The 15,226-nt window shown below is 50.6% G+C and overlaps 1 protein-coding gene across 2 annotated transcripts in view; it reads right to left on the reverse strand.

The window, feature by feature from the left end:
- GALNT10 (polypeptide N-acetylgalactosaminyltransferase 10) overlaps positions 1-15,226 on the reverse strand; it is a 212,574-nt gene that overhangs the window by 18,153 nt on the left and 179,195 nt on the right. For both annotated transcript variants that reach the window (XR_004284156.1, XM_032337227.1), the window contains exon 8: positions 1,752-1,859. Coding sequence is in view for 1 of the 2 variants with exons in the window: in XM_032337227.1 (XP_032193118.1) it covers positions 1,752-1,859 (108 nt within the window). In the remaining variant the exon portion in view is untranslated. The remainder of the gene's footprint in view (positions 1-1,751; positions 1,860-15,226) is intronic.

Genomic DNA, 15,226 nt, shown 5'->3' on the forward strand with positions numbered 1-15,226 from the left:
ATTAAAAACACATGAGAATTAAGTTCTATAAATATGTAAGAAGCTTTGCACGATATCTAGCTCACAGGAAGTTTTTATGTGCTACTATAGTTAGCTATTACCCACTGAATTCATCTATGGTTCAATAAACAGGAGATCGTGGTGCCTTTTAACCAGGAGGATCTTATAAATGACCAGATAAGCAAAAGCTGCTTTGGAAATGAGCCTGCTCAGGCTCAGAGGTGTCCCCACTGTCCCACTACCCCCAGTAGCTGCGAGTCGCGCACGCGTGCTCTTGGGCTTACTGAGTGACTTTGCACTGGTTTCCTGTCTGGCATCTTTCTCTGGGCTTGCCAGGGATCTCAGAGGAAACGTGATTCCTACCTTCTCGCTGAATCTAGAACCGCCCCCGCCCCCGCCCCCGTGGGCTGTGCCCCCAACGGGCGCTGCAAAGTGCCGAGGGCCGATGCGGCTCTCGTCGGAATCTTCTACCACTAGAGGGCACTGCTGGCTCTCTTTTTCTCCAACGCGGGCCCCAAACCAGACCCTGCCGTCTCCGCAGCTCAGCTCCCACCCGCGGATGGAGTCTGGGGGGGTCCCGCTGCCGGATGGAGCCGCCCGGTCTTCCGTGTAACTCGCAGAACCGGGGCTCTTCCTGACCTGGCCTACAGTTCTGCACTGCATCGACTGTCAGGTGACACGGGACGGGGAGGTGGCGGCCGGGCCCAAGGAGGCTGTTCGGACTGATGCCATACAGGCTCCCGCGGCAGGGGGGTCTCTCTGTCGGAAGAGGTCTCCACCAGGCACAGCTGGGCGGGTTACCTATTTACCTTTCCAGCTTCCCACAAGCCTCTCTGCGGCCCTCTTTACCTTCTGGGGCCTTCCCCCACCCCATTTTTCTTTTGTGGTCACCTCCCCGCCCAAGACACTTAATATTTTAAAATGTTAAGGTATAGGGGAAGATCATTAATACAAAACCAAAACCAAAACCAAAACAAAACAAAACCAACCCCCCAAACAAGCCTCTGGCTAACACAGTTCTATATGTAGCCAGTGGCCAATTTAATTCGAGCAATAATTAATACAAACCATTTTAAGGTAATGAAACAGTTTGACACACAAGTTTTGGCAGCGAATGTGGCGGAAGGCTGGGGAGAAGAGAGAGACACTGACATTTTTTTGTCACCCTCCTGCCGTGAACTTTTAAGTGCCTCGCCTCAGGCTTTCCCCAACACACCAACACACCACCCCACCTGTATTAATAATCTAACAGGTTTCTTTAAATCACTCCTGGTCTAACTTTGCACCTACTTCAGCTTTATCCTAAGTAATCATAACTGAAAAAAAATCACAAGTTTGCTACACGAATACATATTAATTCCTAATGCACATTAATTTAAACACATATAAATAAGAATGTTCCTATGTCTGGCACCTAAAATCATTTTGTCTGTCACAGTTGGGGAAACTGTGCCATCTCCTTAATTCTCTGGCAACGCTGAGAGTTGTGAAAAATTAGCTTCCTTTGAACAAAAGAGGAAACACAGGCTCGGAGGAGTTAAGCAACCCTCTCAAGGTCACAGCGAAGGAGTGGTTAAGCAGGGCTTTAATAAGTTATTTTAAATTGGGTTTCACCTACAGAGTTGGGGGTGGGGGAAGCATGCACAACCTCACACCAGAGTCACTTGGCTTGGAGTCCCAGGTGTCTCAGGAGGTTTCTTCTGTGCTGATGCGCCCATCCCCCTCCCCGTCGAGGGAAGTCACCGCCTTACCCGGGCCAGGCTGACTCCAGCCGGAACCTTGTAGGGGACGTACTTCCTGTAGATATGGCCCACCCTGGAGCAGGGGATATCTTCCATGCGACCCCCACACATCCACACCTGCAGGATGGAAAGGGACAGAGAAGACGTTATTTCTGCCTCTCATTCACCATTGCCCCCAAAGGCCACTGTCCCCTCCTCCCATGCATTCATTGAAAGGCTTGGACGGTCTACTAAGCCCCCATTCACAGACTGAGGAGGAAAACACAGTAGTAACAACAGGTACAGTAAATAGCTGACGGCGCTGAGTGCTTACTCTTTGCCAAACGCTATGGTTCAAGCTCTCCATGCACAACCGCATCGAAGCCTCATCAGAGACCCTACAAGGTGGATAGTAACGGCGCTCCATTTTACAGAAGAAACCGAGGCTCAGAGAAGCTAAGAGGCTTGTCTAAGGTCACGAGGTGAGTGAGTGGGGGAGCCAGAATTTAAACCCAGCTTCAGCTGACTCCAGAGCGTGAGCTCCGAGCAGGTGCAGGTGCATGGAGAGCTGTGCTGAGAATGCTAAGGCAGCAATGGGGGCTCAGTGGGAAAGATTTCGGGGATCACTTCATGATGTCTGTCACAGGTATGAGAGGGAAGGGATGGCAGACAGATTCTGTATAATCACTGCCTGTGGCATCAGGTTCTGGGGTCTCCTCTGAGACCTGTACGCCTCCTGCTGGGTCACCCTGAGCAGAGGCAGCAGGCTCCCTGGACGGACTTCTCTGCAGTCTGGGTTCCTAAGCCCCGCAGCTAGGAGCACGGCAGAGAGGAATCCCGAGTTTCTCCTTGGGGTTCCCTACCGGGCTAGCATCACCAAGAGCTTTCTGCTGGCCTGATGGCAATTTGGGAATTCATCAGTGTCTTGACTCACACCCTGTGCGGGGCCCGGGCTAAATGGACCCTCCTCAGCAGTCCTGGGTTGAAATCCTAGCCCAGACACTTACCGGATTTGTGACTTTGATGAAGGTACTTAACTTCTCTGAGACTGTTTCCTCATGTGTAGAGGATGACATGAAGCCAGCCTTGGGATCTCCCATGTGAAGGGCTTACTGAGCACAACGGTTGGCACACAGTCCAGGCAGGGACACGCACCACAGTGATTCATCCAGACATCTGACTAATATGTACAGAGTATCCACTATGTGCCAAGCATTGTGCTCAGCGCCTACAGGGGTGAGTCCGCCCAGGGTGAGTATGGTGCCCAGCTCCAGAGTGGCCCCTTGGGAAGCCTCGCCTTCTGGTATTTGCACCTTTAAGGGGTTCCCTCTCAAATGTGTCCCATAAGGACAGACCTGTGTAGCCAACAGAAAAGTCTAGAAACAATGGTCATAGAAGACACTGTGGCTTCTGCCTTCCTCTCTGGGACCACCTGCTTGGGAGCCCCAGCAGCCGTGCTTTGAGGACACTCAGGCGGCTCTGTGGAGAAGTCCTGGTGGGGAGCAGCTGAGGCCTCCTGCTCATTGTGCCAACATGTCAGCCACGTTGGTGAGCCTCTTAGAAAGGGAGTCTCCAGTCCCTGTCCAGCCTTCAGATGCCTGTGACCCTGGCTGACACCTTGACTACAGCCTCGTGACAAAACCTGAGCAGAGCTGTCCTGCTAAGCCAGTGCCAACTCCCTGAGCCACACAAAGCTCACGGTACTGCTTACTGCTGCTCTGAGGGGGCATTTTGGAGGTATTCTTTTCCTGCAGCAGTAGTTAACTAATACAGGAAGGCAGTTTCAGACCGTGATGTGTGCTGTGAGGGAGCCAAAGTGAGGCCAGACTCACTGTTTGGATCTATGAGAGGTTCTGTGACACAGATCACTTCGAAAGGAATGTTAGATACGAGACTTAAATAATGAGAAGATAAAAGTAACATAAAGATCTGAGGGGTGAGAGAACAGGTGGAGAGAGGAGCAAGTGAAAAGGCCCTGAGGTAGGGCCAGGCTTGACTTCATCACTGAACAGAGAAAGCCAGAGGCCTGGAGCAGGAGCAGAGACGGGAGCAGAGGTCAGAGAGGTGAGCAGGGACCATCACAAGGGTCTCACAGGACAAAATGAGGAGTGTTCACCAAAAGTGTTCAGTGAGGGTGACAATATGATCCAATTTCTATTTAACTAAGATGACTCTGCCTAGCTGGAGAATGGGCTAGGGTGCAGGGAGGGCCTGGGAGGCTCTTCCAGATAAGAGGCAGTCATGCTTCGGTTTTGTGGATGCTGCAGTGATGGTAGGGCTCAGCTGTACTTGGGAATGGGAAAAAAAAAAATAAAAATTTATATATATATATATATATATATATATATATTTAATATAGCCTCCAGAGCCCAATTTGGGGCTTGAACTCATGACCCTGAGATCAAGACCTGAACTGAGGTCAAGAGTTGGTCGCTCAACCAGCTGAGCCACCCAGGTGCCCCTCAGTATGTTATTATGAATGTTATTACCATGTTCCCTCAGTTTATGAATGAAGAACAGGAGTGGGAACATTTGCAACCCTGACTCTGTGCAAGAGTATTTTCCAGCTTGAATGGCTCCATGGGATATTGGGGATCTGGCTTCATGTCTTAATTAATTCACAGGCTCTAGAAGGGCTGCTTTTCTACCTCAGGTACCTGGATGTCCTCAGTCCCTCATTGGCCTCCACCAGCCACGGTCTCCAATGACCCTGGAGGTACTGTGGCCCAGGCTGCCTGCAAGCGGATCTGTATGTGTGGGGCTACAATTAGTGGAAGTGCTGCCTGGAGAAATGCAATTATAGTCTGATCTTGGGGGAGAAAAAAAAAAAATTGAGCAAGTCAATAGAACAGAACATTGGTCTTGAGATAATGGGCTCCTGATGGTAGATTAATGTCAAGGCCAAGCCAAGAAGTTTATTTTCAAAGCAGGAGATATTGATCAGGCGCCAGCATCCCATAACAATAACTCTTCCTTTATACAAAATGACTGATGTGGAAGCGATGCTTTTGTCTGGCGGATATTGCCCAGCTCGTAGCTGGGCTAGCCCTGCCTTTTGGGAGGCAGAGTGGTGCAGAGCAGGTGGGGGACACCTTATCCCACTCTATTTTTGACCGTCTCCTGGAGAGTTGACTAGGCCGGCATCCAGCTCCCCGAACTCCGTATTAAACTCGCATTAGCTAGCCAGGATGCGTCTCCAGCTCTGCCCGGCAGGAAACCTTCCTTTGTGTAGAGAATGATCAATCTTCAAATCCTTCTCTTTGCTGTGACCTCTGGTTTCTTTGGCCCTGACCATGGTGGCCAACAGCCTGAAGTTTCCTGAAGGACCAGGATGCCCTTGATCTGCTGAGCGGTGTGAGTTGTCCCAAACACCCTCAGAATTCTGAGACGTCCGGAACCCAGAAGGAGTCCTGGTTTGGGAGGAAGGGTTTACGCCTCAGCTTCCCTGCCTTGACCATGACCCACCGACAGCCGAAAGAGAATGGGAACTGCCTTTAGATACAGAGATCTGTTTGGCTGAAGCTGCTGTCAACCCCCGAGTCCTCTGGGAGCACCCAAACAGCCTGAAAGGGCCCAGTGTAGGGCATGCCCAACTCTTCACAAGTCCCTTTAGCATCTTCCACACTGATCAGCACCTCTGTGGTGTTTGCTGGTTATTTGGCAGGATCCCAAGACTGGAGGGGACTCTCCCTCCAGGAGTATGACAAAAGCTGAAGGCCCAGAACGGGGTCATGACTCGCCCTGGGTGGGATGTGGTCACAGATGGTCTTGATCCCAGGTCCTGTGGTTCTGCTCATGGCCCTGGGCCCCCACTGGTATACCGTTAGGGCCCTCTCCCGCCTTCCTTCACAGCTGAGACAGCTGCCACTCAGACCCAGGACAGCCATGGCCCGAGGCTCTGAGCACACACCCCTCCCCATTCCCAGCGCTGCCTTGTGCAGCAGTGTGGTTGGTACCAGGCCTTCACCTGTGGCACTGCGGCTTCACGGGAGCTGCAGTCTCCTGTGACCTGGGCGTGACAGCTCGCTACTACCTCACCAGGGTGCTCACGTGTAATGGGACAGTCATGATAAGCACTTAGTTTGATGCCTGGGCATGGCAGCCTTGACCATGTTCATCATTTCTGTTTGCAAAAGAACGAGAAGTACCACCACCTTGAAATCATACAGCATTTGCCCCTTTGCCCAACACCATCATGGTTTCTAACCCGTGGCCTGATTTCCGAAACGGAGAAAACTGAGACTCAGAGACATGAAGAGGTTTTTCTAACTTAGTGGCAGATCCTGTAGCTGATGAGAATGACAGGGCTGGCGGGGGGGAGGGTGGCTGGTACAGCCATGGGGCACCTCTGGGGGCCTGGCTGCCCCAGGGTGCTTGTCTCTCCCCAAGGTAACACAACAGCAGAAGAAGACTCCAGCTGGTGGCAAAGGGGGTGGGGAACAGCCTGTAGCAGCCAAACCACATGTGGCTGGGACCCCACATATTTGGGTTCAGACACACATAGAACAACGAGATGGCATATTTGCAGCCCCTTTCTTCTGTCGGCTTCCTTCCCTCCCTCCCTGTCCAGCCCCTCGCTGGCCTCCTCACCCACAGGGAACATGGCTGCCTATCATGGGGGCCGGGCTCCTCAGCACAAGGGGTATGCAAACACCACCCCCGCCGCCCCTACACCATCAGCCCGTTTCTTGGTGCCTTTCTCCCCTGCAGAACGAGTACAAACCTAATTGTAAAAGCTTGCTCCCCATTCATTTTCATTGCTGCTTTGATTTATTTTATTAGCAAACTTCTTTTGTGTGATGACAGGCTTCATTACAGTGTCTATAAAAGACAATTACTTGCTCTTATCTTCTAAACTGAGGAGTAAAGAAACAAGTGGTGATATGCATCAGAAAGACACACCAGGTCCCAGAGAGCACATGGCAGAAGGGCCCGTCCTGTTGGGGGGACCTCCCTCTGTTGAGGACACGGCTGCTTGGATGCCACCAGGCCTGGGCGGCTGTCCTACCTGCTGATGGCCGGGAGAAGATGACAGCCAGAAACAGCTTCTACTCTTGGCATTTTGGCTGGGGACCTCTAGGGAGTCCAAACCCTATTTAGTTGTACATGGGGAAAATAATAACAATAACTACCCTCAGTTATTCTGCCATCTGTGTGCTCAGAAGGTGCCCAGGGTGGCTGTTAGGAGCTTGGTTTTAGAGTAAGGACTGAGGTCTAATCCAGGCTCTTAAGCAAGCTTTGGGAGTCCGAAAGCCTCAGTTTCCCTGTCTGTGAAATGGGATGAAGTTTTGTGTTTGCCCCCTGGGGTTGTGAGGAGGCTGAAATGAGGTAATCCCGAAGCACAGGGCTGTGAGCAATGTGTACGCGGCGCACGGGAGCTGGCGGGCACTTCCCTCAGGAAAGAAGAAACAGTGTCACATCCGTCTTTTCCCAGGCTCTCCTTATTTTAAATATATTAGGGGATGCTGTTTCAGGGACTCTTGCCAGCTATGGAAGGACCCCACTCATGGTAGTTTTAGATGGTTACTGGATGCAGCTGGTACAGAGTGGGAAAAAACTGGTTTTACTTGATTTTTAAAAACCATCTGAATTTACTTTTAAGTTAATATTTTACATAATATTAATAATATTATATAATATTAGTTTTAAGCATATGTGTATCTAAATTAATAAATTAAGTATTTAATTTAAGCATAGTTTTTAAGTTTTAAGCATATGTGTATCTGAATTAATAAATTAAGTATTTGACTAATTGAACCATATCCTTAGGTATTTATAGACAAGTTGGCAAAAAAATGGGTGATAGCTGCCTTACATTAGATTTTGTTTCTTAAACTAATAAAGAAATTCAGATAAGATGCAGGGTCCCTGAGGTTTGACTCGTACTTTGAATAGAGCACTCACATAACCAGCCAGTGAGGAAGGTGCTATTATACTTCTACATGTGAGGAACCCAAGGCCTGGGGAGATGAAACACCTTCATCCAAGGGATCCAAGGTCCCTCCGCTCAAAAATGGCAGAGCCCAGAGTGGAATCCAGGGTTGGCTCCCCCAGAACCAGGCAGCTCTGAGACCTCCAGGGAGTCTGCACCTCTCCTGTTTAATCTTTCTAAAGCCTGGTCCTGACCCTGTTACAGTCTTCTGCCAAGCCCCCTATCAGCACCTGTCTTGTCTGCAACAAACCGTACCCCCCCCCACCCCGGCTTGCAAACAAGGCTCTCTGCTACCTGTTCCTCTGTTCTTGGTCGCCTCCGGCCCTCTCTACGTGCCCTGTACTCAGGCTGTGGAAGCCGCTGAGAACATGCCGTTCGTTCACTTTTCTGCTCCGTGGAGCACCTTGCCTTTCTTTCCATGTGTAATACAGCCATACTAACTAACTTCCTCCCTCCCTTTCCTTCTTTCATTCATTCATTTACACATGGCCTAGTCACTGGTCAGCCTTGCTCTAAAACCCTGTTGGAAAAACTGGACTAGAAACTCGCTGCCGAGCGTGGACCTAATGACCCAAGTCTATAGCTGGGGGAAGGTGCTGGGATGTGCTGGCCAACCCGCCAGGCAGCCTCCCTGTCTGCTCTGTCCTTCCACATCCAAGCCTGAGCTCTCTCTGTACAAGACCCCGCGTATTCATCACAGCCACAGTTTTCACCCTTGGGAACGTCAGAATCACCTGGAAAGCTGGCTAAAATAGACTGCCGGTCCCTACCCTTAGGGTGTCTAACGCAGCAGGTCTGGGGTGGAGCCTGAGAATTTGCATTTCTAACAAGTTCTCAGATGCTGGTCTGGGGCCCACACTCTGAGCACCAGGACATACTGGAATAGTGACAGCCTCCCTCAAGATAACGGTACTAGTGAGTTCACACAGACAGCCCTGTGAGCTTGGGATTACTAGTGCCCTTACAGATGTGAATATACAGCTTCAGCAGAAAGGGCAACGGAGACATCCAAGGGCTCACTGAGAGTTTGCTCCAGAGCTGGGCCTGGAGCCGAGGCTTTGGCCTGTGTCTCGTCAGCCTCCATGCTCTTTCCACTCCTGTCTTTCCTGCCTTCCTGCACCTGTAGCCCCATCACATCAGCTGCAACAATGCCAACGTTAATAGCCACGGTTTACTAAGCATTTATTATGTGCCAAGCCCTGAGCTAAGTTTAACACCGTTTGACTAACATGATGTTAACACCTATACTATGAAGTAAGGATTATTCTATCCCCATCTGTTAGCTACGAAGCTACGTCCAGAGAGGTTAGGTCACTTCCCCAAGGCTACACAGTGACTAGCTGATCGCGCCTGCACCAGAACCCAGAAGGCATGACTCTGTGCGCCAGGTACTTAATCCCGCGGTGTGGTAACACAAGGGTTCTGATGGGAGCAGCTATCACTTACTGAATGCCTCCTTTTCGCCTGGCTCTAGGCCAGATAAATATTCCATGCCATTTAGTTCTTATAGCAAAGCTCTGAAGAAGCTGCTCTCGCCATTTTTAGTGATGAAAGAGGCGTGGAGAGACAGGTGTGTACTGGTTGCTTAGCCGTGTAGGACAGATGGCCTCGGGCCTCTGAGCCACGTGTCTGGAGGAATGGGGGAATTCGCAGGCCCCTGCAGACAGAGAAGTTCATGGGATTTCAAAGGGCCTGCTCAGAGACATGAGCAGAATGCTCTCCCTGCTTCCAGGAGGCGGCTCTTAGGCTGGGAACCTGTGGCTGGCAGGGGTAATGTGCAGCCAGCATGCTCCCGGCATCCCTGGGTAACCCACTGAAGCAAAGAGCTAGCGCCGGGGGCCCGGCAGCGACACCGCAGCTGGTCTGAGTCAGAGGGGCTGGAAGGGGGAGGGGAGAGAGATAGGGAAAGGTGCTGGCATGCGGGTGCTTGGATGGCGGTCCCGGATTGCCTTCTGCCTCTTGGACTGGTCTCTGGAACTCATTTCTCCCTCCTGGGCGGTACCTTAACTCCCCTGGGGGCTGGACCTGACTTCCAGGCGCTGCCTGTAACAGTGGCCTCTCTCTAGGTGGGCCGCCTTTCCTCCACTCTCCCACCACAGGGAGTGACGTGAGCCCGGGGCTCTTCAGGATCAGGACACCCGGGATCTAGCCGAGGTTACCCTGGCCCAGTCACTGGACCACTAAAGACGTCCGGTCACAACATCGACTGTAACCAGTTTCTGGGGGTGCTCCTACTTTCTTTCCACACTCTTCCATTTAATCCTCCTGATGCTGCTGTGAGTTGTACAGAAGGAAAACCTGAGCATTTTCTTCTTGAAAATCTGCCCCAAACCTGCAGTCTGGGACCGGGTTGGGCTTTGACAGCTACATCCAACAAAGCAAAGCCAGGCCCCCTGACGCTCCTGTCTCTACTCAAACGTGATGGCTTTCCCTCTCCAACAAGGCTGTCTCCCGTCTCCTCGTGTGGCATTCCGTTACTCCCTTGCTAACATGAGCCTGCCCCAGGGGAGCCTCAGGATGTCCGTCTCTCCCTCCTATAGGGTAGTGGCTGCTGCCTCTGCCTTCTTGAGCCCCGCTCCTGAGCTCAGGGCGTTCAGTCCTTCCCTGGGGTCTCCTCACTGTCACTGCCTTCCCTGGAGTCCTGCCTCAGTGGGAACCCTCATCCCTGAACTTGCAAATGGCCCAGACACAGCAGTGGGGTATATATGGTGAAAGGGTGCTGGGAGGGCTGAAAAACTAACATTTTTCCCTTCTTAGTTTAAAAAAAAAAACAAAACAAAAAAACACAACTTAATTTTTTCCTGATTATAGAAGTGATAAGTACTTATGATGAACATATTCATTGTTACAGAAACACATCAGTAGAAGGGGATGGCCGCATCTGGAGCTCTCCTACCCCTGATGCCGTGAGGGACAGGAACCCTTCATGGCCCTGTGGGTCAGAGCCAGGCTGCGTCTGAGTCCAACAAGCAGGGCTGGCCTCCCCGTTCCAGCTGTGTGATTCTGTGGAAGTGGCTTAACCCGAGTCTCAGTCTCCTTGTCTACAAAAAGAAGAAAATCAGAGCAGCACCTTGGGTGTATCATGGAGGCTGAAGGGCAGTGTGTGCCCAGTGCTGTGCAGGGAGCCCCACACATTTCTAGTGTGTGCGCCCAGGAAATACTACTTGGCATTGAGGAGAGTCTCTGGGATTTTGTTTGCTGGTTTGCCTTCCTCATATTTTTAAACACTAAACATGAGATCATATTACATATATACTATCTTTCACTTCGGTTTAAACTTAATTTTGGAGGCATCTAACTTTTTATACTATTCCATTGTTTAGGTGTGTTCTAACTTACTTATACCTGTAGGATGTACATTTGGGTCATTTTCCATCGTTCCCTATTGTAAGTAAGGTCTCAATAAATAGCTTCTACCTAAATCTTTGCTCATCCTTGTAGCTGTCTCTCTTGTACAAACTCCTGGGTGTGGAATTTTAGGTCAAAGAATGTGCTTGCTTTGGCATGGAACAGATTTTGCCAAATTGCTATTCCCACGAGCTGTCCACTTACCATGTTGCAAAGCCCTCCTCTCTCCTGCAGGCTCGTACATATTGTCCTGCGGATACTTCCTTTCTCCTGGATCTCAGAGTTGAAGACAGCCTAACCGTGGCCTCCCAGAGATACTGGGCAGTCCTCCTTCTGGCTCATCCTACTGCTACTACTTCTACCAAGCCACCCCTGTACCTATGTAAGTCCAAGGGCTTGCCCCACGGCATCTTATTTGATTCTATCTCACGGGATAGGAAGCAAAGGTATAACAGCACTGTCAGGGATGTGAGGGCCAGAGAGGTCAAGCAATTGGTTTAGGGCCCCCAGATGGATGGATGGAGAGCCAAGATGAGAAGCCAGTGCCCTGCCTTCTTGCTGAGTACCCTTCCCACCATATCACCGTTACCCAAAGATGGTGATATAAGTCTGGGCGAAGGAAGTTTTGTCAGATATGAACTGATGCCACTCAGTTATTTAAAATACCTACTATGGGCCAGACACTGGGTCTAGAGATAACCGCCAGGGAGCTCACAGTCCAGTGGGGAAGACAGGCCATCCCTTGGGTCATGTCAGAGAGAGGAATCCAGAGGCAAGCCAGGATTGACGTTGGGGTGGACCCTAGCCAGCACAGGGAGCTCAGGTAAGGCTGCATGTGGGCTGGCCAGATGAAGGAAAGGCGTTTCAAGAAGTGTGAACAGTGTGCTTCCAAAGATGACTTGACATATGAGCACAGAGCTTGTGAGTAGTTCCATATGGCTGGGCACACACATCTGTGTGGACATCTGTGGTTTGCTCTGCCCCACATCCATTCTCCTTCTAGATAGAGGCCCTGGACTCTCCTCTGGGGAATCGGCACAACCCCACTTTCCTGTCTCCAGGATGGGCACGGAACCAGCAGGCCAGTGAGACTCAACTTGGGGATTTCTGCAGGAATGATGGGAAAGACAAACTCTCTTTCCAGTGGGATGCTGGGTATTTCCACAAGAGAAAGCCTGCCTGGATGAAAGCAGAGTCAAGGGACTGAGAGAGATGGAGGCCAGAGGAGATGGATACAGTCCCCTGGATCCAGCCAAGCCTGAAAGGTCCGTCCTGGAATTTCCACCGTTTGAGCCAACTGATTCCGATTTTTCACTGAAATCAGATTGACTAGGATTTGGGTCATCTGTAACCAAGAGTGCAGACTAAGGCAATGGGGCAAGAGGACAGGGGGAGGTTCGACGGACAAGCAGGGGTCAGCTCACAGAGGCAGGTACAGGCAGGCTATGGAGTTCAACATTTAACCAGCCACTAGGACCAGGGAAGATTCTAACTGCAAACCTGGAGAACTTTGATCGTCTGACTGTGCCTTTTAGAAACAAAATCTCTCCTGGCTGAGAGAAAGAGTGAGAAAAAAAAAATCAATGACTCTTCCAGAAATTTCAGAGCCTTCAGAATACCTCTTCTAGGGTTTTCCCATCAGGATAGATGGCCTACTCTGGAATAGGAGCCAAAGTATTAATTCATCAGTCCCGATGGCGCATATCAATTTATCTTAATTTCTGAAAATACACTTGAGCCTTTCAGACCATTCTCTTTTCTCTGTCACCAAGAAGAAAACGGGTCTCAGCAGAGATGAAGCAGAGGGAATACCGCCCTTTCAAAACGTTCCGCTCTGGCTGAAATGGAACACCTGGCATCACAGGGAGGCGTCTCTGGCACATGAATGGGCTTTCCTGTCCCCTCAGCCTGGCGGGCAGGCCTTCCGCGGGGGCTTGGGGGACAATGCGCTGGAGATGAGCCATCACGGGCTCTGGGAACCCACACTCTCCAAGCCAGGAGAGAGAAAACTGAGGGAGGCCAGTCTCCCATCCAGACCTGGGCACCTCCTCATTACACAGAACACTTTCCCCTCGAGAAGAGAGACATTAATTGGATCAAATGAAACAGGAACCAGCCTCCTTCCCTCTCCTGGGTGAGAGACTTCCAATATGGCTTCATTACCGAGTCTTTTGTAAATAAACTGTGTGGAGAAAAATGCCATTTGTTCTGCTGTAATTGCCTGATGAGCATCATTAGATGGGTCTTTGAAACCCACAGAATGAAGTCTTTTTGGGTTTAGGATTCCTTTGTGCAAAGCCTTCTCTGTTCACTCTTCTCCAGGGAGGGCGTTTCTGAACCGGGACTTCTTGACCATGGGGGTTGGTTTCTGGCCAGTGACACAATGGCTCTGTTTGACACACCGACACAGTTATTGAGTGCCTTGTCTATGTCAGGCAATCCTTTAGGGACCTGGGATACAGCAGTGAGTGAAACACACACACATTCCTATCCTACTGCCATTTCCATTCTGGTGAGCGCTCAGAACACAGGTGTGCCCACTTCTGGGCACACACTTGGTAGGAAACTTCATAAGTCAAGACTGTTTGCCGGATTGAGGAATTGTGAGGTTACAACTCTTTGGATTCCCTGTGTGTGGTTTCACTGTACCCATAAAGATGTGACATTTGGAAACGAGACCGCATGGCCTAGGGATATGAAACGAATGACATCTGTGCCATCACTTGCTAGGCCTGCACCCATGGCAGACATCACTAATCAATCACTGCCTTTCCTGATTAGCTTGGCTGCAGCTTTGGAATACACAGTGACACAGTGCTGGGTAGCCCCTATCCCTGAGCACATCGGAGTTGGCTGTGAGAGGAAACCTCTTTGCTATTTATTACTTAGACTGTCATTAATTCACTTCACTGAGAGGCTGTAGAATATCCCAGTAAATTAATAATAACCCCAGGAGCAGGGCAAAAACAGATGAAAGGGGGAAAGACTGTGGTCAACTTCACAGGCTTGTTTTCCTCTCAAGTGTCCTTCTCTCCCTCTCCTGTCTCCACAGAGGCCTAGGAAACGTGGCAGGTCAGAGTGCGGGCTCTGCAGTCAGGCACACCTGGGGCCAGGTCCTGGTTCCATTACTCCACCTATGTGGGGCCTTGGTCTGAGCCCCACTTCCCTGCCTGTGAAATGGGCATAATGATGACATCACTCTGCTAGGGATGCTGGGAGGATGAAATAAGCCAGCACGTGTGAAGGCCTTGGCACAGTGTCCTGTCAGCTATGAGCAGGGCCAAAACCCAGCTGTTGCACATCAGAGGGGACACAGACCTGTTTGCAGCTGGCGTCCACTCTGACTGGTTGGTGCTTGGACCCAACCAGGTTGGTGCTGTTAAATACTTCGACTATCAGCCCTGGACACGACTGTTAGTTTAGGGGCCAGGCCCCTTACGGAGACAGCTGAGAACTCCGGAGGTAAAACAAACACAGATCGCCCTTCAAACCAAAATAATGTGGCAGAATTCCAGGTTGTTTCCTTGCCAAGGAAGGGTTTACGTTCCCCGGTTCTGAAAGGCTCAAGTAGTAGTGCGCGCAGTGACAGTAATGATGTCGAGAATGAAAACAGACTTTGGGATGTTGTTCAGGAGCACCCAACCAGCATGGTCACATTTAGTTTTCTGCTCGGCCCCGCGAGGATTCAAATATCATTAATCTCATTTTGTGGAAGCAGAAACTGAAGCTCGGAGAGGTGAGCCTTCCTTATCCAAGATCACATAGCTGGTCGGAAGAGGCAGAGCTGGGATGTGACCCCATCACCGAAGTCTCAATCACTGAGACAACGGTCTCTTGCATAAAAAATTGGGGCCCAAGCTGGGGGCGGGGGGTGCATGGGGGTTGTGTTTTCCCAGCAATGCTGCTACTGGCCATCCCCTGTGGGTGGGGATATGCCCTCCCAGGGCTCCCGGGGATGTTAGCAGCAGGCCCTGGCCGGCTGCAAGGGCACAGAATAAGCTAACCCTTTCCTCAGAGGGGCCAAGCCTCTCTTCTTCACCTGACTCAATGTGGAATCCCACAAGTGAAGGAGAGAAAGTGGCCCTAGAAATGTGGGTAGCTAACTAGTAACCACCATTTCCCTACTACCATGGTCCAAGCTTCTAAAGCACATGGGCTGGTATAGGGTAAATGTTTATTCGCTGGATCTTTTTTTTTTTTTAAACATTTGTTGTTGTTGTTTAAT

Source organism: Mustela erminea, chromosome 3 (assembly GCF_009829155.1).
Source record: "Mustela erminea isolate mMusErm1 chromosome 3, mMusErm1.Pri, whole genome shotgun sequence".
Lineage (NCBI taxonomy): Eukaryota > Metazoa > Chordata > Mammalia > Carnivora > Mustelidae > Mustela > Mustela erminea.